The following is a 16936-nucleotide window of genomic DNA, read 5'->3' as shown; positions in this document are numbered from 1 at the left end:
CCTAGTGGCATTTTAAGGCCAACATTTACTCACTGTTACAATATTAAAGTGAAGTTCTAGGCACAAATCTATTAATTTAAGTCCTGTAGAATGAATTTTATTTTATTATTTTAATCATATTTTATTCACATAATTTTTCTTTATTGTATTTTATTAATCTCATATTATTTGATTTTGTTTCATTCAACTAATTGTATTTTATCCATCGCATTTATTGTATTTTATTAATATAATTTTAGTTTATTGTGTTTTATTTATCTCGTTTCATTTTGTAGTATTTTTTATCAATAACATTTAATTTAATTGTATTTCATTCAATATTATTTAATAAACAACGCCTTATAAATAAGTAGCATTTTAATGAACAAGGGCAGAATTAACTCACTGTCACAGTATTAAAGTGAAGTTCTAGGCAAGGTCTGTAGAAAGACATTTTAACACTAACATCAAGAACAGGCAATAGTGACAATAATAATTGAAAATAATAGATAAATGTTCTATTAAACCCTTTTCTTCGTTATAAATAATGTGTTATTATTATGGTACAAGAAAGACTCTTCAAAAATAAGGACATAAGTTGTTACAGTTTTTTTTAACTTTATTTTCTTTTACTCAATATATTTAAGAAATAAATGGAGAATATAAATCAACAAAGGGAGCAACATTGTCCCATTTTAACCTCTATGGCTGAAGAATCGTGTCTAATAAAGGTTTTCTGGTATTTGTTGTTATATATTTTTTATATTAAAAATGGATCTTGAAAAATAAGGACAGAGGTTGAAAAGGATAAAATGCAGTAAATATTATACAAAATCAAAATTATAGTAATATATAGTATAGTGAAAGTATAGTATAGAAGAAAAAACGAGCTTACATGGAGATCTCTCTAAAACACTTGAAAGAACATACAATGAAATAGTACTTTTTACAACAACATTTTTACACAATTAGTAGTTTATCGTAGTCAAAATTATGAGCACTATCTTGCCGCTACATAAAATGCTACACAACATAGTGGTGTTTGTGTTTTTTCTCTCGTGGTTTATATTTCAGTGAATTGAATATAAAATACTTCATTTTTTCAATTTTTATTTACAATTAACAAATATTCACAGCGTTTGTTCATTTTTCTGTTGAAATCAAACTCATGGCCTCAAGATTGCAGCAGTCATTACGTCCTCTGCAGCTAAAAGAACAATGGAATTTTGGCGATGACTGGGGACGAGAGGATACAGTGAGTCCAGCAGCTTTTTAAAGCTGATGTTTGGACATATTTTGGTTTGAAAACAAATGTAAGCAGTTACGACTTCGTCAAGAGTCATGTGGTCTGTAAATACTACAACACCAGAGTCAAGTACTGGAGAATACTACACATATATACTTGTTACTACACTATCACAACACCAGAGTCAAGTACTGGAGAATACTACACATATATACTTGTTACTACTCTATCACAACACCAAAGTGAATTACTTTGTGACCCTGGTCTGGAAAAGCGCTATACAAATAAAAATTACTTACTTACTTACTTATAACACCAAAGTGAGGTGCTGGACAATACTACACATATATACTTGTTACTACACTATCACAACACCAAAGTGAAGTACTGGACAATACTACACATATCTACTTGTTACTACACTTTAACAACACCAGAGTCAGGTTCTCCACAATTCTACACATATATACTTGTTACTACACTATCACAACACCAAAGTGAAGTACTGGACAATACTACACATATATACTTGTTACTACACTATCACAACACCAAAGTGAAGTACTGGACAATACTACACATATATACTTGTTACTACACTAGCACAACACCAAAATGAAGTACTGGACAATACTACACATATATACTTGTTACTTTACTATCACAACACCAAAGTGACGTACTGGACAATACTACACATATATACTTGATACTTCACTATAACAACACCAGAGTCAGGTACTCCACAATACTACACATATATACTTGTTACTACACTATCACAACACCAGAGTCAAGTACTCGACAATACTACACATATATACTTGTTACTACACTATCACAACACCAGAGTCAAGTACTGGACAATACTACACATATATACTTGTTACTAAACTATCACAACACCAGAGTCAAGTACTCGACAATACTAAACATATATACTTGTTACTACACTATCACAACACCAGAGTCAAGTACTGGACAATACTACACATATATCCTTGTTACTACACTATCACAACACCAGAGTCAAATACTGGACAATACTACACATATATACTTGTTACTACACTATCACAACACCAGAGTCAAGTACTGGACAATACTACACATATATATACTTGTTACTACACTATCACAACACCAGAGTCAAGTACTCCACAATACTCCACATATATACTTCAAATCTAGTGAACACAATTAGCTTCCGACTGTATATAAATGAAAACCAGCAAGAAAAGTCTGGATGACGACGATGACGTTGATCTTCTTCCTCTATTTCCAAGTGTTTGGAAAATTGTTTCTGCTGTAAACGAACTGGTTCGTATCTGAACGAGAGACGAGAGTCAGAAACACAAACATCACACGACGAGTGGTTGAAACTCACTCTTCTGCTGAAGGTTCGGTGAACCTGTGGAGACATTGAACGTTGAATAAACATTTACGTTACGACACGAGGCGTCACTCACACTTGCACGACGAACACGGCATCTGAGGAGACGGAACCGGCAGCATGTTGGTGGAACCGTGACCTCCTGCGAGAACAACCGTTACTTCATCCGGTCACGGAACACTGAGAGTAACTCTGGAGTACCTTGAGTCGGCTTCAGCTCCAGCGCGACCTGGTCCAGGTTCAAGTTACGCGGAGAGTTGTTCACTGGCTTCCGAGAAGATCTGAAGACTCGTTTGAACGACATCGAGGCCCGGAAGCGAGAACTGAACCCACTAAAGACCACATTGTCGGACTCTTGAAACGTGCGACAGAGATTAGTGTTGATGAAACAAACGTTACACAATCATTGACGTCCATTACCTTGTGTTTGTTCAGGTGCAGTCAGTCCTGTCCAGGTAGAAATAAAAACAAGTTTTGAGCTTTTCCTTGAATTTCTGAGACTCCTGTGTTTGTCTTATGTGTCTTGATCTTTTAAAGTATATATTTTATTGAGTATTGTTTTGATTGTTTAAGCGCTGTTAGGAGATCTGAAAGTAAGAACCAGAATTTTAAAATGATCCTGAAAGAAACTGGCAGCCAGTGAAGAGTTTGAAGGAGAAATGTGAGTTCTTCTACTAGAGCGGCTCAGAATTCTGGCTGCAGAGTTTTGTATGAACTGCAGGCGAGAAGATCCTTCTGGTTTAGACACAAAATAAACTGTTACAATAGTGTAAACGACAAAAACACATGATTATAAGATCCAGATCATGTTCTGATGATACTCGCAGAGTAATACTACAGTGACTCAGGGTTATACTATGGAGATTCGCTCAAGAAATACGTTTTTAAATCACATTATATTTCACATTTGTTTTATTTCAATGACTTTTATTAATTTGATCCAAGAATTTACCGCGTTGATAGAGTCCAACTGTTTATAAACGTTTATTTATTTAGTGTTTGTGCATTAACTTTGTTTTTTGTTTATATTCTGTTTAGTTTTAGTTAATCATTTAAGTATTGTTGTTTATTTATTTCATTTTGTGGGTTATTTTATTTTATATATTTTCTTGAATTTGTTTTAAATGTCATTTAAATGTCAACTGTATTCATGTTTTGCATTGTGGGTCAGAGACGACCACAATTTCATTTATTTGGCTTTTTATTAATTTCATTGTATTATATGAATCATATTTTATTCATATAATTTTACGTTATTGTATTTTATTCATCTCATATTATTTGATTGTGTTTCATTCACCTAATTGTATTTAATTGTAATTTTTCCATCACATTTCATTGTATTTTATTAATATAATTTTGGTTTATTGTGTTGTTTTTTTTTACTCGTTTCATTTTATAGTATTTTATTAATTACATTTATTTTTTGTATTTCATTAATGGAATTTCATTTTACTTTGTTCTATTAATTCCATTTGATTTAATTGTAATTTATAATATATATATTTTTATTACGTTTTATTCATCCAATTTTATTGAATTGTGATTTATAATATTATTTTTAATTTATTACGTTTAATTCATCCCATTTAATTGTAATTCATAATATTACTTCAATTCTTTTTATTAATATAAATGTATTGTATTTTAATAATATAATTTTAGTTTATTGTGTTTTATCGATCTCCTTTCATTTTATAGGATTATATTATTAACATTTAATTGTATTGTATTTCATTAATATAATTTCATTTTAGTGTGTTTTATTCATCACATTTTAATTTATAATATTATTTTAATTTATTTTGTTATATTAATATCAATTCATTATTTTTTAATAATATCCCTTTTTTAAAATTGTAATTTATAATATTATTTCAATTGATATTTTTTTTATTTATATCAATGTATTGTATTTTAATAATATCACTTTATTAAATTGTAATTTATATTATTATCTCATTGTATAGTTTAAAAAAAAAATTAATATCAATTTATTGTATTTTAATAATCTCACTTTATTAAATTGTGTTTTAGCCATTCCATTTTATATATTGTGTTTTATTCATCTATTTGTATTTAATTGTAATTTATAATATAATTTTAATTTATTTTGTTGTATAAATATCAATTTATTGTATTTTAATTCATCTATTTTTTTTTATTTCATTCAAATTATTTTGTACAATATTTCCAATACATGAGTGTATTTCTCATTAATGGAAATAAACTTCTGATTCTTATTATGTTAAATAATGTTGTCAGAGCTTCACATGAAACATGGAAATCTTGTGGACATGAACACGCGTCTAAAGTCCAACCTCACTGGAACAGAACGAATGGTTTCAGTTGCCGTCAACAGAGAAACCACAAGTCACTGATGCTTCTGTAGATGCAGCTTCTGATAAACCAGGCCAGTGTGTGGTCTTCAAGCTCAACCAGATGTTCCAGAGTCTCAGGAAACGTTGCTCTTTGCACTTTAGAATCTCTCAGGTGCTCGAGGTGTTTACCGTGAGAATAGTTCTCGAATGTTCTCTTGAAATGGAAAATACTTCAATTCAGCTTCAGTTTACGCGTTTTACTTAGAGAACTTCTTAATGGTGATACTATTCGTACACACGTATTTATCCTAAAATGTTCCTTAATTACAAAATAAATATAGAGTGGCTTTGAAGTATTAATCTGTCAGGCAAAATACTACTGAACCGTACTCGCAGAGTAATACTTTAGTGACTCAGAGTTATACTGTGGAGATTCGCTCAGTAATACTACAGTGACTCAGAGTTATACTATGGAGATTCACTCAGTAATACTACTGTGACTCAGAGTTATACTGTGGAGATTCGCTCAGTAATACTACAGTGACTCAGAGTTATACTATGTAGCTTCGCGGATTATTACTACTGTGACTCACAGAGTTATACTATGGAGCCTCGCGAAATGAATACTACAGTGACTCAGAGTTATACTATGGAGCCTCGCGAAATTAATACTACAGTGACTCAGAGTTATACTATGGAGCCTCGCGAAATGAATACTACAGTGACTCAGAGTTATACTATGGAGCCTCGCGAAATTAATACTACAGTGACTCAGAGTTATACTATGGAGCCTCGCGAAATGAATACTACAGTGACTCAGAGTTATACTAAGGAGCCTCACGAAATGAATACTACAGTGACTCAGAGTTATACTATGGAGCCTCACGAAATGAATACTACAGTGACTCACAGAGTTATACTATGTAGCCTCGCGGAGTAATACTACAGTGACTCAGAGTTATACTATGGAGCCTCACGAAATGAATACTACAGTGACTCAGAGTTATACTATGGAGCCTCACGAAATGAATACTACAGTGACTCACAGAGTTATACTATGTAGCCTCGCGGAGTAATACTACAGTGACTCAGAGTAATACTATGGAGCCTCGCGAAATAAAAATAAAGTGCCTCACAGAGTTATACTATGGAGCCTCGCTGAGTAATACTTCAGTGACTCGCAGAGTTATACTATGGAGCCTTGCGGAGTAATACTACTGTGACTCAGACTAATACTATGGAGCCTCACGGAGTTATACTACAGTGACTCAGAGTAATACTATGAAGCCTCGCGGAGTAATACTACAGTGACTCAGACTAATACTATGGAGCCTCGCGGAGTAATACTACAGTGATTCAGAGTAATACTATGGAGCCTCACGGAGTTATACTACAGTGACTCAGAGTAATACTACGAAGCCTCGCAGAGTAATACTACAGTGACTCAGAGTAATACTATGGAGCCTCACGGAGTTATACTACAGTGACTCAGAGTAATACTACGAAGCCTCGCAGAGTAATACTACAGTGACTCAGACTAATACTATGGAGCCTCGCGGAGTATTACTAAAGTGACTCAGAGTAATACTATGGAGCCTCGCGGAGTAATACTAAAGTGACTCAGAGTAATACTATGGAGCCTCGCGGAGTAATACTAAAGTGACTCAGAGTAATACTATGGAGCCTCGCGGAGTAATACTAAAGTGACTCAGAGTAATACTATGGAGCCTCGCGGAGTAATACTAAAGTGACTCAGAGTAATACTATGGAGCCTCGCGGAGTAATACTAAAGTGACTCAGAGTAATACTATGGAGCCTCGCGGAGTAATACTACAGTGACTCACAGAGTAATACTATGGAGCCTCGCGGAGTAATACTAAAGTGACTCAGAGTAATACTATGGAGCCTCGCGGAGTAATACTATGGAGCTGTGTGTAGTAATACCGCGTTGACTCTCAGTGCAGCTTCATAATTTAGGAACATTTTGACAGAGTTTGTTTCGCCCTGAACCACATCAAACCAGTGAGAGGTCAGTGAGTAAAAACACAATCAATAAATAAGGTTTATGAGGAGCTTTTAAGTACATTTCAAGATTTTAAGTGATGCCTTTTAAAAATAAGGTAAATACAGTTTTGTGATTCATCTGTTATGTGACTATGATTAAGTACACACAATATTTGAAGTGATTATTAGAAGAAGAATATTTCTGATAACCACAGGAAGTGCTTTAATGTGATGGGATTAGGAGTTGAATAAAGTGCTGGTTCTCTCGACTACTCCTGTGGACAAAAATGTAAACCTTGTAGGTTCGCCCGTGTAGGTTTTTGAAAATATAATATAAAGTTAAAAATCTATTCTCTGTAAGTATTCTCACAAAAAATCAAATATACAAACCATTTGATGAACTGAAACGTGCATGTACTGCGTACATGTCTTTGTTGCGTTGTATCCCTGAAGTAAAGAAACATAAAGTCAAACACCTCATGGTTAACTCCACACGAGTAATACTTGCAGATGCAGTAGCCACAGAGAAACATCAGCATCAGAACAACAGCGCCAGCAGCGAAGTAGATCAGAAACTGTCCATCTTGGCTCATAGCTGCAGATGAAGCTTCGGGTTTAAAAAAAAACAAAACATTCATTACATGACCGCAGGACGTCAGCGACCTCTGCAAACTTTCTACTCACGTACCTCTTTTCTTCTTCAGCTCCACTTGAAAACACTCATGTCTGTAGATGCAGTAGTACGAGCCCAGGTCAGACTCCTGCAGGTCCTCGATGGAGATGGAGAAGTTTCCCTCAAACAGCTGAACGTAGTAGACTTTGACTCGACCGTCTCTGGGCGACAGGAAGAGCATCCTTCCATCACTTTTCAGCTTGAGCACCTCATTAGTGAAGTGATCGTTCGTGGATTCTTCGCTTTGTTGTTCCCAGAGTACGAACTCATCGGTGACGTTATCGAAGTGACACGGCAGAGTCGCAGAAGAGCCGAGATCCACTTCCAACTCCTTATGGTCCTGAATATGACATGTCTCCATCTGAGCAGCTTAAGAGATGAAGAGATTCATACGACATATTCAGTTAATGATACAATCAATACGATATATTCAGTTCACGATACGATTCCATACGATATATTCAGTTAATAATACAATCAATACGATATATTCAGTTCACGATACGATTCAATACGATATATTCAGTTAATAATACAATCAATACGATATATTCAGTTAATGATACGATTCCATACGATATATTCAGTTAATGATACAATCAATACGATATATTCAGTTAATGATACAATCAATATGATATATTCAGTTCACGATACGATTCCACACGATATATTCAGTTAATGATACGATAAGATACGATATATTCAGTTAATGATACGATTTAATACAATATATTCAATTAATGACACGATTCCATACGATATATTCAGTTCACGATACGATTCAATACGATATATTTAGCTCATGATACGATTTAATACGATATTTTCAGTTAATAATACAATTTGATACGATATATTCAGTTAATAATACGATTCAATACGATATATTCAGTTAATGATACGATAAGATACGATATATTCAGTTAATGATACGATAAGATACGATATATTCAGTTAATAATACGATAAGATACGATATATTCAGTTAATGATACGATTCAATACGATATATTCAGTTAATAATACGATTCAATACGATATATTCAGTTAATGATACGATTCAATACGATATATTCAGTTAATGATACGATTCAATACGATATATTCAGTTAATGATACGATAAGATACGATATATTCAGTTAATAATACGATAAGATACGATATATTCAGTTAATGATACGATTCAATACGATATATTCAGTTAATAATACGATAAGATACGATATATTCAGTTAATGATACGATAAGATACGATATATTCAGTTAATAATACGATATATTCAGCCCATGATACGATTCAATACGATATATTCAGTTAATGATACGATAAGATACAATACATTCAGTTAATGATAAGATAAGATACGATATATTCAGTTAATAATACGATTCAATACGATATATTCAGTTAATGATACGATAAGATACGATATATTCAGTTAATGATACGATTCCATACGATATATTCAGTTAATGATACAATCAATACAATATATTCAGTTCACGATACGATTCCATACCATATATTCAGTTAATGATACGATAAGATACAATATATTCAGCTCACGACATTTTTTTCCTCAAACCCATAATTATTTGGATTCTTTTCTAAAGTACAATAAAATGTTTAATACTTGAAAAAGTGACAAATTAAATGATTTTTCTTTTTCTATGATATTGTAAAAAGTGAGCAAAGTGCAAAATAATTAGTCCTGGTTGTTGTTTGTTACAGCGACTCCACTTACTTCACTTAGTTTCTTAAATGTTCACTCAACACTTACCATTTGCAAAGATGGACAGAGAGCAGAAAACCACGATGGAACTCCACCTCGAAGATCTCAGCATCTTGTACAGTGTGAACCAAAAGTAAATGTGCAACTGCTTTTCACTTTTGCAAACATGACCACAACGTGAGACCACCTTCAACACGTTTTGACTACTATCGTCAAATGATGGTCTGATGTGACTTCAGCCTGTGGAACACTTCCTGTGCGAGTTTTCAAACACACCAATCAGAGAGTGAATTAGTTTAGTGTAATAATAATAATAATAATATACCAGATATATTCAGTTCACGATACGATTCCATACAATATATTAAGTTAATAATACGATAAGATACGATATATTCAGTTAATGATACGATTCCATACGATATATTCAGTTAATGATACAATCAATACAATATATTCAGTTAATGATACGATTCCATACGATATATTCAGTTAATGATACGATTCCATACGATATATTCAGTTAATGATACAATCAATACGATATATTCAGTTAATGATACGATAAGATATGATATATTCAGTTAATGATACAATCAATACGATATATTCAGTTAATGATACGATTCCATACGATATATTCAGTTAATGATACAATCAATACGATATATTCAGTTCACGATACGATTCCATAAGATATATTCAGTTAATGATACGATAAGATACGATATATTCAGTTAATGATACAATCAATACAATATATTCAGTTAATGATACGATTCCATACGATATATTCAATTAATGATACGATAAGATACGATATATTCAGTTAATAATACGATAAGATACGATATATGCAGCTCAAAATATGATAAGATACGATATATTCAGTTAATAATACGATAAGATACAATATATTCAGCTCACGACATTTTTTTCCTCAAACCCATAATTATTTGGATTCTTTTCTAAAGTACAATAAAATGTTTAATACTTGAAAAAGTGACAAATTAAATGATTTTTCTTTATCTATGATATTGTAAAAAGTGCGCAAAGTGCAAAATAATTAGTCCTGGTTGTTGTTTGTTACAGCGACTCCACTTACTTCACTTAGTTTCTTAAATGTTCACTCCAACACTTACCATTTGCAAAGATGGACAGAGAGCAGAAAACCACGACGGAACTCCACCTCGAAGATCTCAGCATCTTGTACAGTGTGAACCAAAAGTAAATGTGCAACTGCTTTTCACTTTTGCAAACATGACCACAACGTGAGACCACCTTCAACACGTTTTGACTACTATCATCAAATGATGGTCTGATGTGACTTCAGCCTGTGGAACACTTCCTGTGCGAGTTTTCAAACACACCAATCAGAGAGTGAATTAGTTTAGTGTAATAATAATAATAATAATATACCAGATATATTCAGTTCACGATACGATTCCATACGATATATTCAGTTAATGATACGATAAGATACGATATATTCAGTTAATGATACGATTCCATACGATATATTCAGTTAATGATACAATCAATACGATATATTCAGTTAATGATACGATTCCATACGATATATTCAGTTAATGATACAATCAATACAATATATTCAGTTAATGATACGATTCCATACGATATATTCAGTTAATGATACAATCAATACGATATATTCAGTTAATGATACAATCAATACGATATATTCAGTTAATGATACGATTCCATACGATATATTCAGTTAATGATACGATAAGATACGATATATTCAGTTAATGATACAATCAATACGATATATTCAGTTCACGATACGATTCCATACGATATATTCAGTTAATGATACGATAAGATACGATATATTCAGTTAATGATACAATCAATACGATATATTCAGTTAATGATACGAATCAATACGATATATTCAGTTAATGATACGATTCCATACGATATATTCAGTTAATGATACAATCAATACGATATATTCAGTTAATGATACAATCAATACGATATATTCAGTTAATGATACGATAAGATACGATATATTCAGTTAATATTCATATTCTGTGTTATGTTAATGATACAATCAATACGATATATTCAGTTCACGATACGATTCCATACGACATATTCAGTTAATGATACGATAAGATACGATATATTCAGTTAATGATACGATTCCATACGATATATTCAGTTAATGATACAATCAATACGATATATTCAGTTAATGATACGATTCCATACGATATATTCAGTTAATGATACAATCAACACACCAATCAGAGAGTGAATTAGTTTAGTGTAATAATAATAATAATAATAATAATATACCATCATGGTCTATAATGCAGAATCTATTATTAAACTACACGAACATGAACTGAACATTTATTGAACTATTTTTAAAGTTTGTCTTCACTGTACAGTTGAGAACCATGGCCTCTGGGTCGTCCAGTAGACATGGAGTGAGATCCTGAGGCTCGTGGTTCTCCTGATACTAAAGCAACAAACGATCAAATAATAACCATAATTATGACATGAAGATTCACTTTCACAGGGATTTCTCCAGAATAACAATATAACTTTTGTAGATGTGAGTGAGGGTTTGATGGTGCGGATTCTTGACACCGTGAATACAACTAAACTGTTAAACTTACTGCGGATCACAAACACACAGTTTAGGGCGAGTGAGATCAAGACTTCATGCTATTGCTGTCCTAGCTTTGGGTTCACATTACACATCACTTTACCTTCTTATACTTGAAATTATTTATTTATTTATGACACACCGTGACTAAAACCGAGACCCCGGATGAAAAAGAACAAAAATAAAAAGTTATGAATTAAATATATAATGCAAAAAAAGCTTGAGAAGAAATGAGATGCAGATAAAACATAAATTATGGAATAAGTGAAAATAATAATAAAAAAGTAGCATTAAAATACTATTAAAACAATGTCAGTTAAATAAAAACATAACCAAAAATTATAGACGTATGATAAATGCAAAGAAATTATACTGGAGATACAGAAAATAAAACAAAAAAAAACAACAACCTAGGTACACAAAGCATAATTTTACAACTGAAAAATGTATTATTTAATCACCAAAACAACTTGTGTCCCCTTTAACGTCTTCATTCATTTTGGCACTATTTTTTCAATATTTTATAGAGATCTATGCTGTGTGTACAAAAGAAAATTCCTAAAGAGTCAATAACAGCCGGAAAGATAGACTTCAATGGAAATATTAATATGTCTTTATTTTGCATTTTATCTAATATTGTTTGTTAAAGATGAAATACTTTTGTTAACAAACATAAACTGATCCTAGACTTTGAATAATTAAGGTGTGTCTAAATATGTTAGACAATTGCATTTGCTTTTAACTTATTTACATTTTTTTTTATTCCTCTTTTTACTTGAGAAATAAATCTACTGTTTACTAGAGGAAGACAGGTATTGTGTACAACATGACGTGGTTCAACCATCACAAAAAAACAAACATCTTTATTTAAAAAACTAGAATAAAATGTCTTATGTTTAAACTAACATATATAAAGTATAATTTCGCCTGACCATGATATTTTCTTGAACGATCCCTTATTCTTGTAACGACGGTCCCTAACCCTGGCTGGTCACGTGGAACAACAAACGCTACTCCTCGTCTGCACGAGTGATCGACAGAGACACAAAAACGACTTAAATCATCACTAAAAGCGCGTTTTGTGTCAGAATTCCTCCCCCGGAAGCAAGATTATTAGTGGTAAGATAACAATTTGTGAGGTAAAAGTCGTATTTTTGCCTGTAAATCACGCCTGGTTTGAGAGTTTATATATCGGTTGGTTTTTTAAAGGGACTTCTGTTCGTGCACCACACAGTCTCAGCTTCAGTAGAATTCTGGTCCATTAATCTGTTCAGTTCTTCTCAAAATAAGATTATTTTTATTACTTTTCTGTGTTGCTTTTGAAGACATTATTCTTTCTCAGTTCACCAGGTGAGACCAGTCTGGACACCTCAAGTTCAAGTTGTATCTGTACATTCGTCATGTATGTAGTACACATGTGTTCATACTTTCAGCTTTTACTTCACTTTAACAACATGTAGCTCAATTATTGACACACTTTATCATTTCCATGACTTTAACACACAGTGATAACAATAAATACATATGTCCTCCTTCCACAGTTTAATTCTCTAAATTGCAGTAGTAGACAATACTTAATATATATATATATATATATATATATATATATATATATATATATATATTTATTAGACTTTATCCCTCTGGAGATCTCCTTCGGGAATTTGGGAGACGATTAAAAACAAGTATTATCTTGATCTTTAAAGTATGTACTTTTTTTATTGTTTTGATTGTTTAAGCGCTTTGTGACCCTGGTCTCGAAAAGCGCTATATAAATAAATATTACTTACTTACTTACTTACATATATAGTACTACTAGTATTTTTCCATATAAAGTTATTTTCTATAAAACTACAGTTTCTCAAAAACTGTAAAACTTTGTCAAAAAATATTGTAGAGGACAAAAACTGCTGCGGGTTGAAGTTGTATGTATGTATGTATGTACGTATGTATGTTAAAATATATGTTTGTTTAAATGTCATTGTAAATATAATATAAGCCTCTTTTTTGTTGTGTCGTGTGTAAGAGACTTCGATCATTTATTTGTGTTTTGGAAAGACACTCATAGATTTTTAAATCAAGTTTTCTTGTTTTAGAAAACACATTTGAGTCAATTTCATCTTGAAAAGAATGACATTTTATTCAAAAAAATAGAAGAAATCTTTTTTTTTTAATGGTATTGATTATTATTTTTGCCCGTCCCCCACTTTTATATATTACCTTGTAACGCTGTGGACGTTACAGATACTCTTCATTTGTACCGTCACAGAGAGCAGATACATCCTTGCAGCAGCAGAAAGTCAAGTCAAGTCAAGTTCTTTTATTGTCAAATAAGCATGTATTAAGACATACAGCATAAATGAAATTGCTGTCCTCTCTGACCCACGATGCAAAACATGAATACAGTTGAAAGGACTTAACAACAGACATTAAACACTTAAAACAAATGAAGACTTTACAATTAAAGACTTAAACAGACATTAATTAAGACATTCAAGAAAATAAATAAAAATGAATAACCAACAAAATGAAATAAATAATCAACCGACTTGTAATAAACAGAATATAAACAAAAAGTTAATGCACAGGTCATTAAAATTAAAACTGTCTGACAATCTGACAATTTGATTAGACTTTTATTCTCTTTTGGAGCGAGAGAGAGTTTGATAGAGACTCTGAAGCTTAGTCTAAACACCCAATGATGCAATATATATATATATATATATATATATATATATATATATATATATATATATATATATATATACAGTATATATATATATACAGTATATATATATATATATATATATATATATGGAGCAGGGCCCGGTCTAGACAGGCATGTATGAGGGGGCAGCCACAAATCTTGAGGGGGCATTGTGCTGTTACTTACTTACTTACATGTAAGTTTGAGGGGGCACAACATTTATTTGAGGGGGCCAGGCCCCCTCTTGCCCCTGCCTAGACCCGGCCCTCATATGGAGTCCTACTAGTACAGATTGGAATTCTACTACTGAACTGGGATCTGAATATGAGTGTTTTTCTTCTCGTGTGTTTTTATTTTTTGTTTTTATTTTACTTTATTTTATTTTATTTTATTTTATTTTATTTTATTTTGTTTTGTTTTGTTTTGTTTTATTTTTATTTTTATTTTATTTTATTTTACTTTATTTTATTCAGTTAATAGTGCTAATTTTCTAATACTGTAAATAATTTGTATATTTTTAAGATCGTTTTATTTTATTTTATTTTATTATCTCTTTTACTATTTCTTTTTTTCCATGCACTTTATTTTCATTGTCCTGCTGCTGCTGTTGTAAAAGTGTGTTTCACCTCTGGGGATGAATAAACGTTTTCTATTCTATTCTAATATTGGAATTCCGATCTGTCCAAAAAGGATTCCAGATTCTACTAGTGAATTCCAAACTGTACTAGTACATATTGGAATTCTAATCTGTACTAGTACAAATGGGAATTCTACCAGGACATTGTCCGATTCTATTCGGAGAAATTCTGATTACATCAAAGTTATTTTGATATAATCAGACCTTAACCCATATCAATATTCAAATCCCAGTTCAGTATCAGGATTCTGGAATTCCAGTCTGTACTAGTAATATTCCAGATCCTACTGCATTCCAATCTGTACTGTGACATATGTCTATGTATATATAGACTATTATTATTCCTGTTTTACCTGGATTAAAGGGAAGGAAATGCAGAATCTCTGGACTCCAGCAGGTGTTGGAGCTCCAGGGGATCCTTCCTCTGCCTCTGTAACTAGTTTGCTTATTATCTTTCTCTGCTGCTAAACTCAGGATGTGTTTCCCCCTCAGGATCTCCCTCGGCCAGAAGAATGCAGCGCACCGAGGGCCTGAAGGCCGATTCCTCTCAGTTTAGTCTGGAGGGAGAATCCTTCCGCATCCTGGGAGGCTCCATCCATTACTTCCGTGTCCCCCGAGCGTACTGGCAGGACCGGCTGCTGAAGATGAAGGCGTGTGGACTCAACACCCTCACCACGTACGCTTCACCGCTCAGGGTTGTTTGATTATTGTGATCATAAGCAAGACGTGCGTCATTATATCTGTCAGTTTGTCTTTTGTGACGTTTTTTATATTGGCTTAACTTCAAACGTTTATTTCCTGGTTAGTTTTAAGTTAATGCTACTTTCGTTTCTACGTCACGCTAATGACTGTTGAGTGTTTCAGCTTCAACAAGACGTTGAACGTAGTCCAGGTTTATAGAGTTATTTTAACTACGTTTCTTTCGATATTCATGCACATTCTTCACATCTTTCTGTTCCGTTTGGATTGTTTTTGTTGTTGAAAAAACAGTATTTAAAAGCTGAAAGAAGGCAAACGTCTCTCTCCAGGTATGTGCCGTGGAACCTTCACGAGCCGGAGCGAGGAGTTTTCAACTTTGAAGATGAGCTCGATTTGGCGTAAGTTACATCGAAGAAGAAACGCTTTTAAGGAGACATTTTAAAATAAACAAATGTACTCAATTCAGTAAATATTTTCTTTTAATTTTCATTTATACACACATGAAGATGCAACAGGAAATATGATCAACTATTACCAAAATAAATCTCTATATCTCTATATCATAATACATTTTATTTTAATTTAAAAGTCAAACTGAAATAATTGAATTAACAATTAAGAACAAATTCTACCAACAATACCGACAACATGTGTACAAAATGAAATACTTTAACTACAAATAATGTTTTGTTGTCTAAACTTCAATACGAGAAATGGCACATTTATACCGACAGATGGCAGTGTTGTTTAGGAGTAATATCTCCTGCCTCTCTTTCCAAAACACAACAAAAGATCGTTGAACGAGGATAACACACACAATAAGAAATATAAAAATAGAACAAGGCATCAATCAACTGCCAAACTAACTCTTTGATGACGTGGATGAATCTTTTTTT

At 32.4% G+C, this 16936-nt stretch overlaps 2 protein-coding genes across 2 annotated transcripts in view; one reads left to right on the top strand and one right to left on the bottom strand.

The window, feature by feature from the left end:
* Nucleotides 1-1072: 1072 nt before the first annotated feature.
* LOC148074669 (uncharacterized) lies at nt 1073-9823 on the bottom strand. Its single transcript, XM_087795237.1, has 9 exons — nt 9402-9823; nt 7632-7985; nt 7452-7550; nt 7334-7390; nt 3039-3065; nt 2820-2972; nt 2695-2760; nt 2613-2636; nt 1073-2553 (listed from the first exon to the last, which is right to left on the bottom strand). Exons 1-9 carry the CDS (start codon nt 9463-9465, stop codon nt 2501-2503), a joined length of 897 nt encoding a protein of 298 aa, XP_087651363.1. The 5' UTR covers nt 9466-9823; the 3' UTR covers nt 1073-2500.
* A 3175-nt stretch (nt 9824-12998) lies between these two features.
* The window catches only part of LOC148074668 (beta-galactosidase-1-like protein 2), a 31249-nt gene continuing 27311 nt past the window's right edge, over nt 12999-16936 (top strand). Inside the window, exons 1-3 of the mRNA XM_087795233.1 lie at nt 12999-13116; nt 15834-16017; nt 16370-16438. Of these exons, the coding sequence (XP_087651359.1) occupies nt 15854-16017; nt 16370-16438 (233 nt within the window). The 5' untranslated portion in view covers nt 12999-13116; nt 15834-15853. The remainder of the gene's footprint in view (nt 13117-15833; nt 16018-16369; nt 16439-16936) is intronic.

Source organism: Callionymus lyra, chromosome 7, assembly GCF_982586985.1.
Source record: "Callionymus lyra chromosome 7, fCalLyr1.hap1.1, whole genome shotgun sequence".
Taxonomy (NCBI): Eukaryota; Metazoa; Chordata; class Actinopteri; order Syngnathiformes; family Callionymidae; genus Callionymus; species Callionymus lyra.
The sequence above is the reverse complement of the archived record's forward strand: the minus strand, read 5'-3'. Positions and strand labels throughout refer to the sequence as shown.

Excerpts from the sequence above, each read along its gene's own strand:
- LOC148074669 (XM_087795237.1), bottom strand. The coding sequence starts at position 9,465 with ATGCTGAGATCTTCGAGGTGGAGTTCCATCGTGGTTTTCTGCTCTCTG. Across the intron at positions 7,391-7,451 it reads TCTCTGTGGCTACTGCATCT|GGATACAACGCAACAAAGAC; the intron begins GCAAGTATTACT and ends TCTTTACTTCAG. Across the intron at positions 2,554-2,612 it reads ACCGAACCTTCAGCAGAAGA|ATACGAACCAGTTCGTTTAC; the intron begins GTGAGTTTCAAC and ends TCTCTCGTTCAG.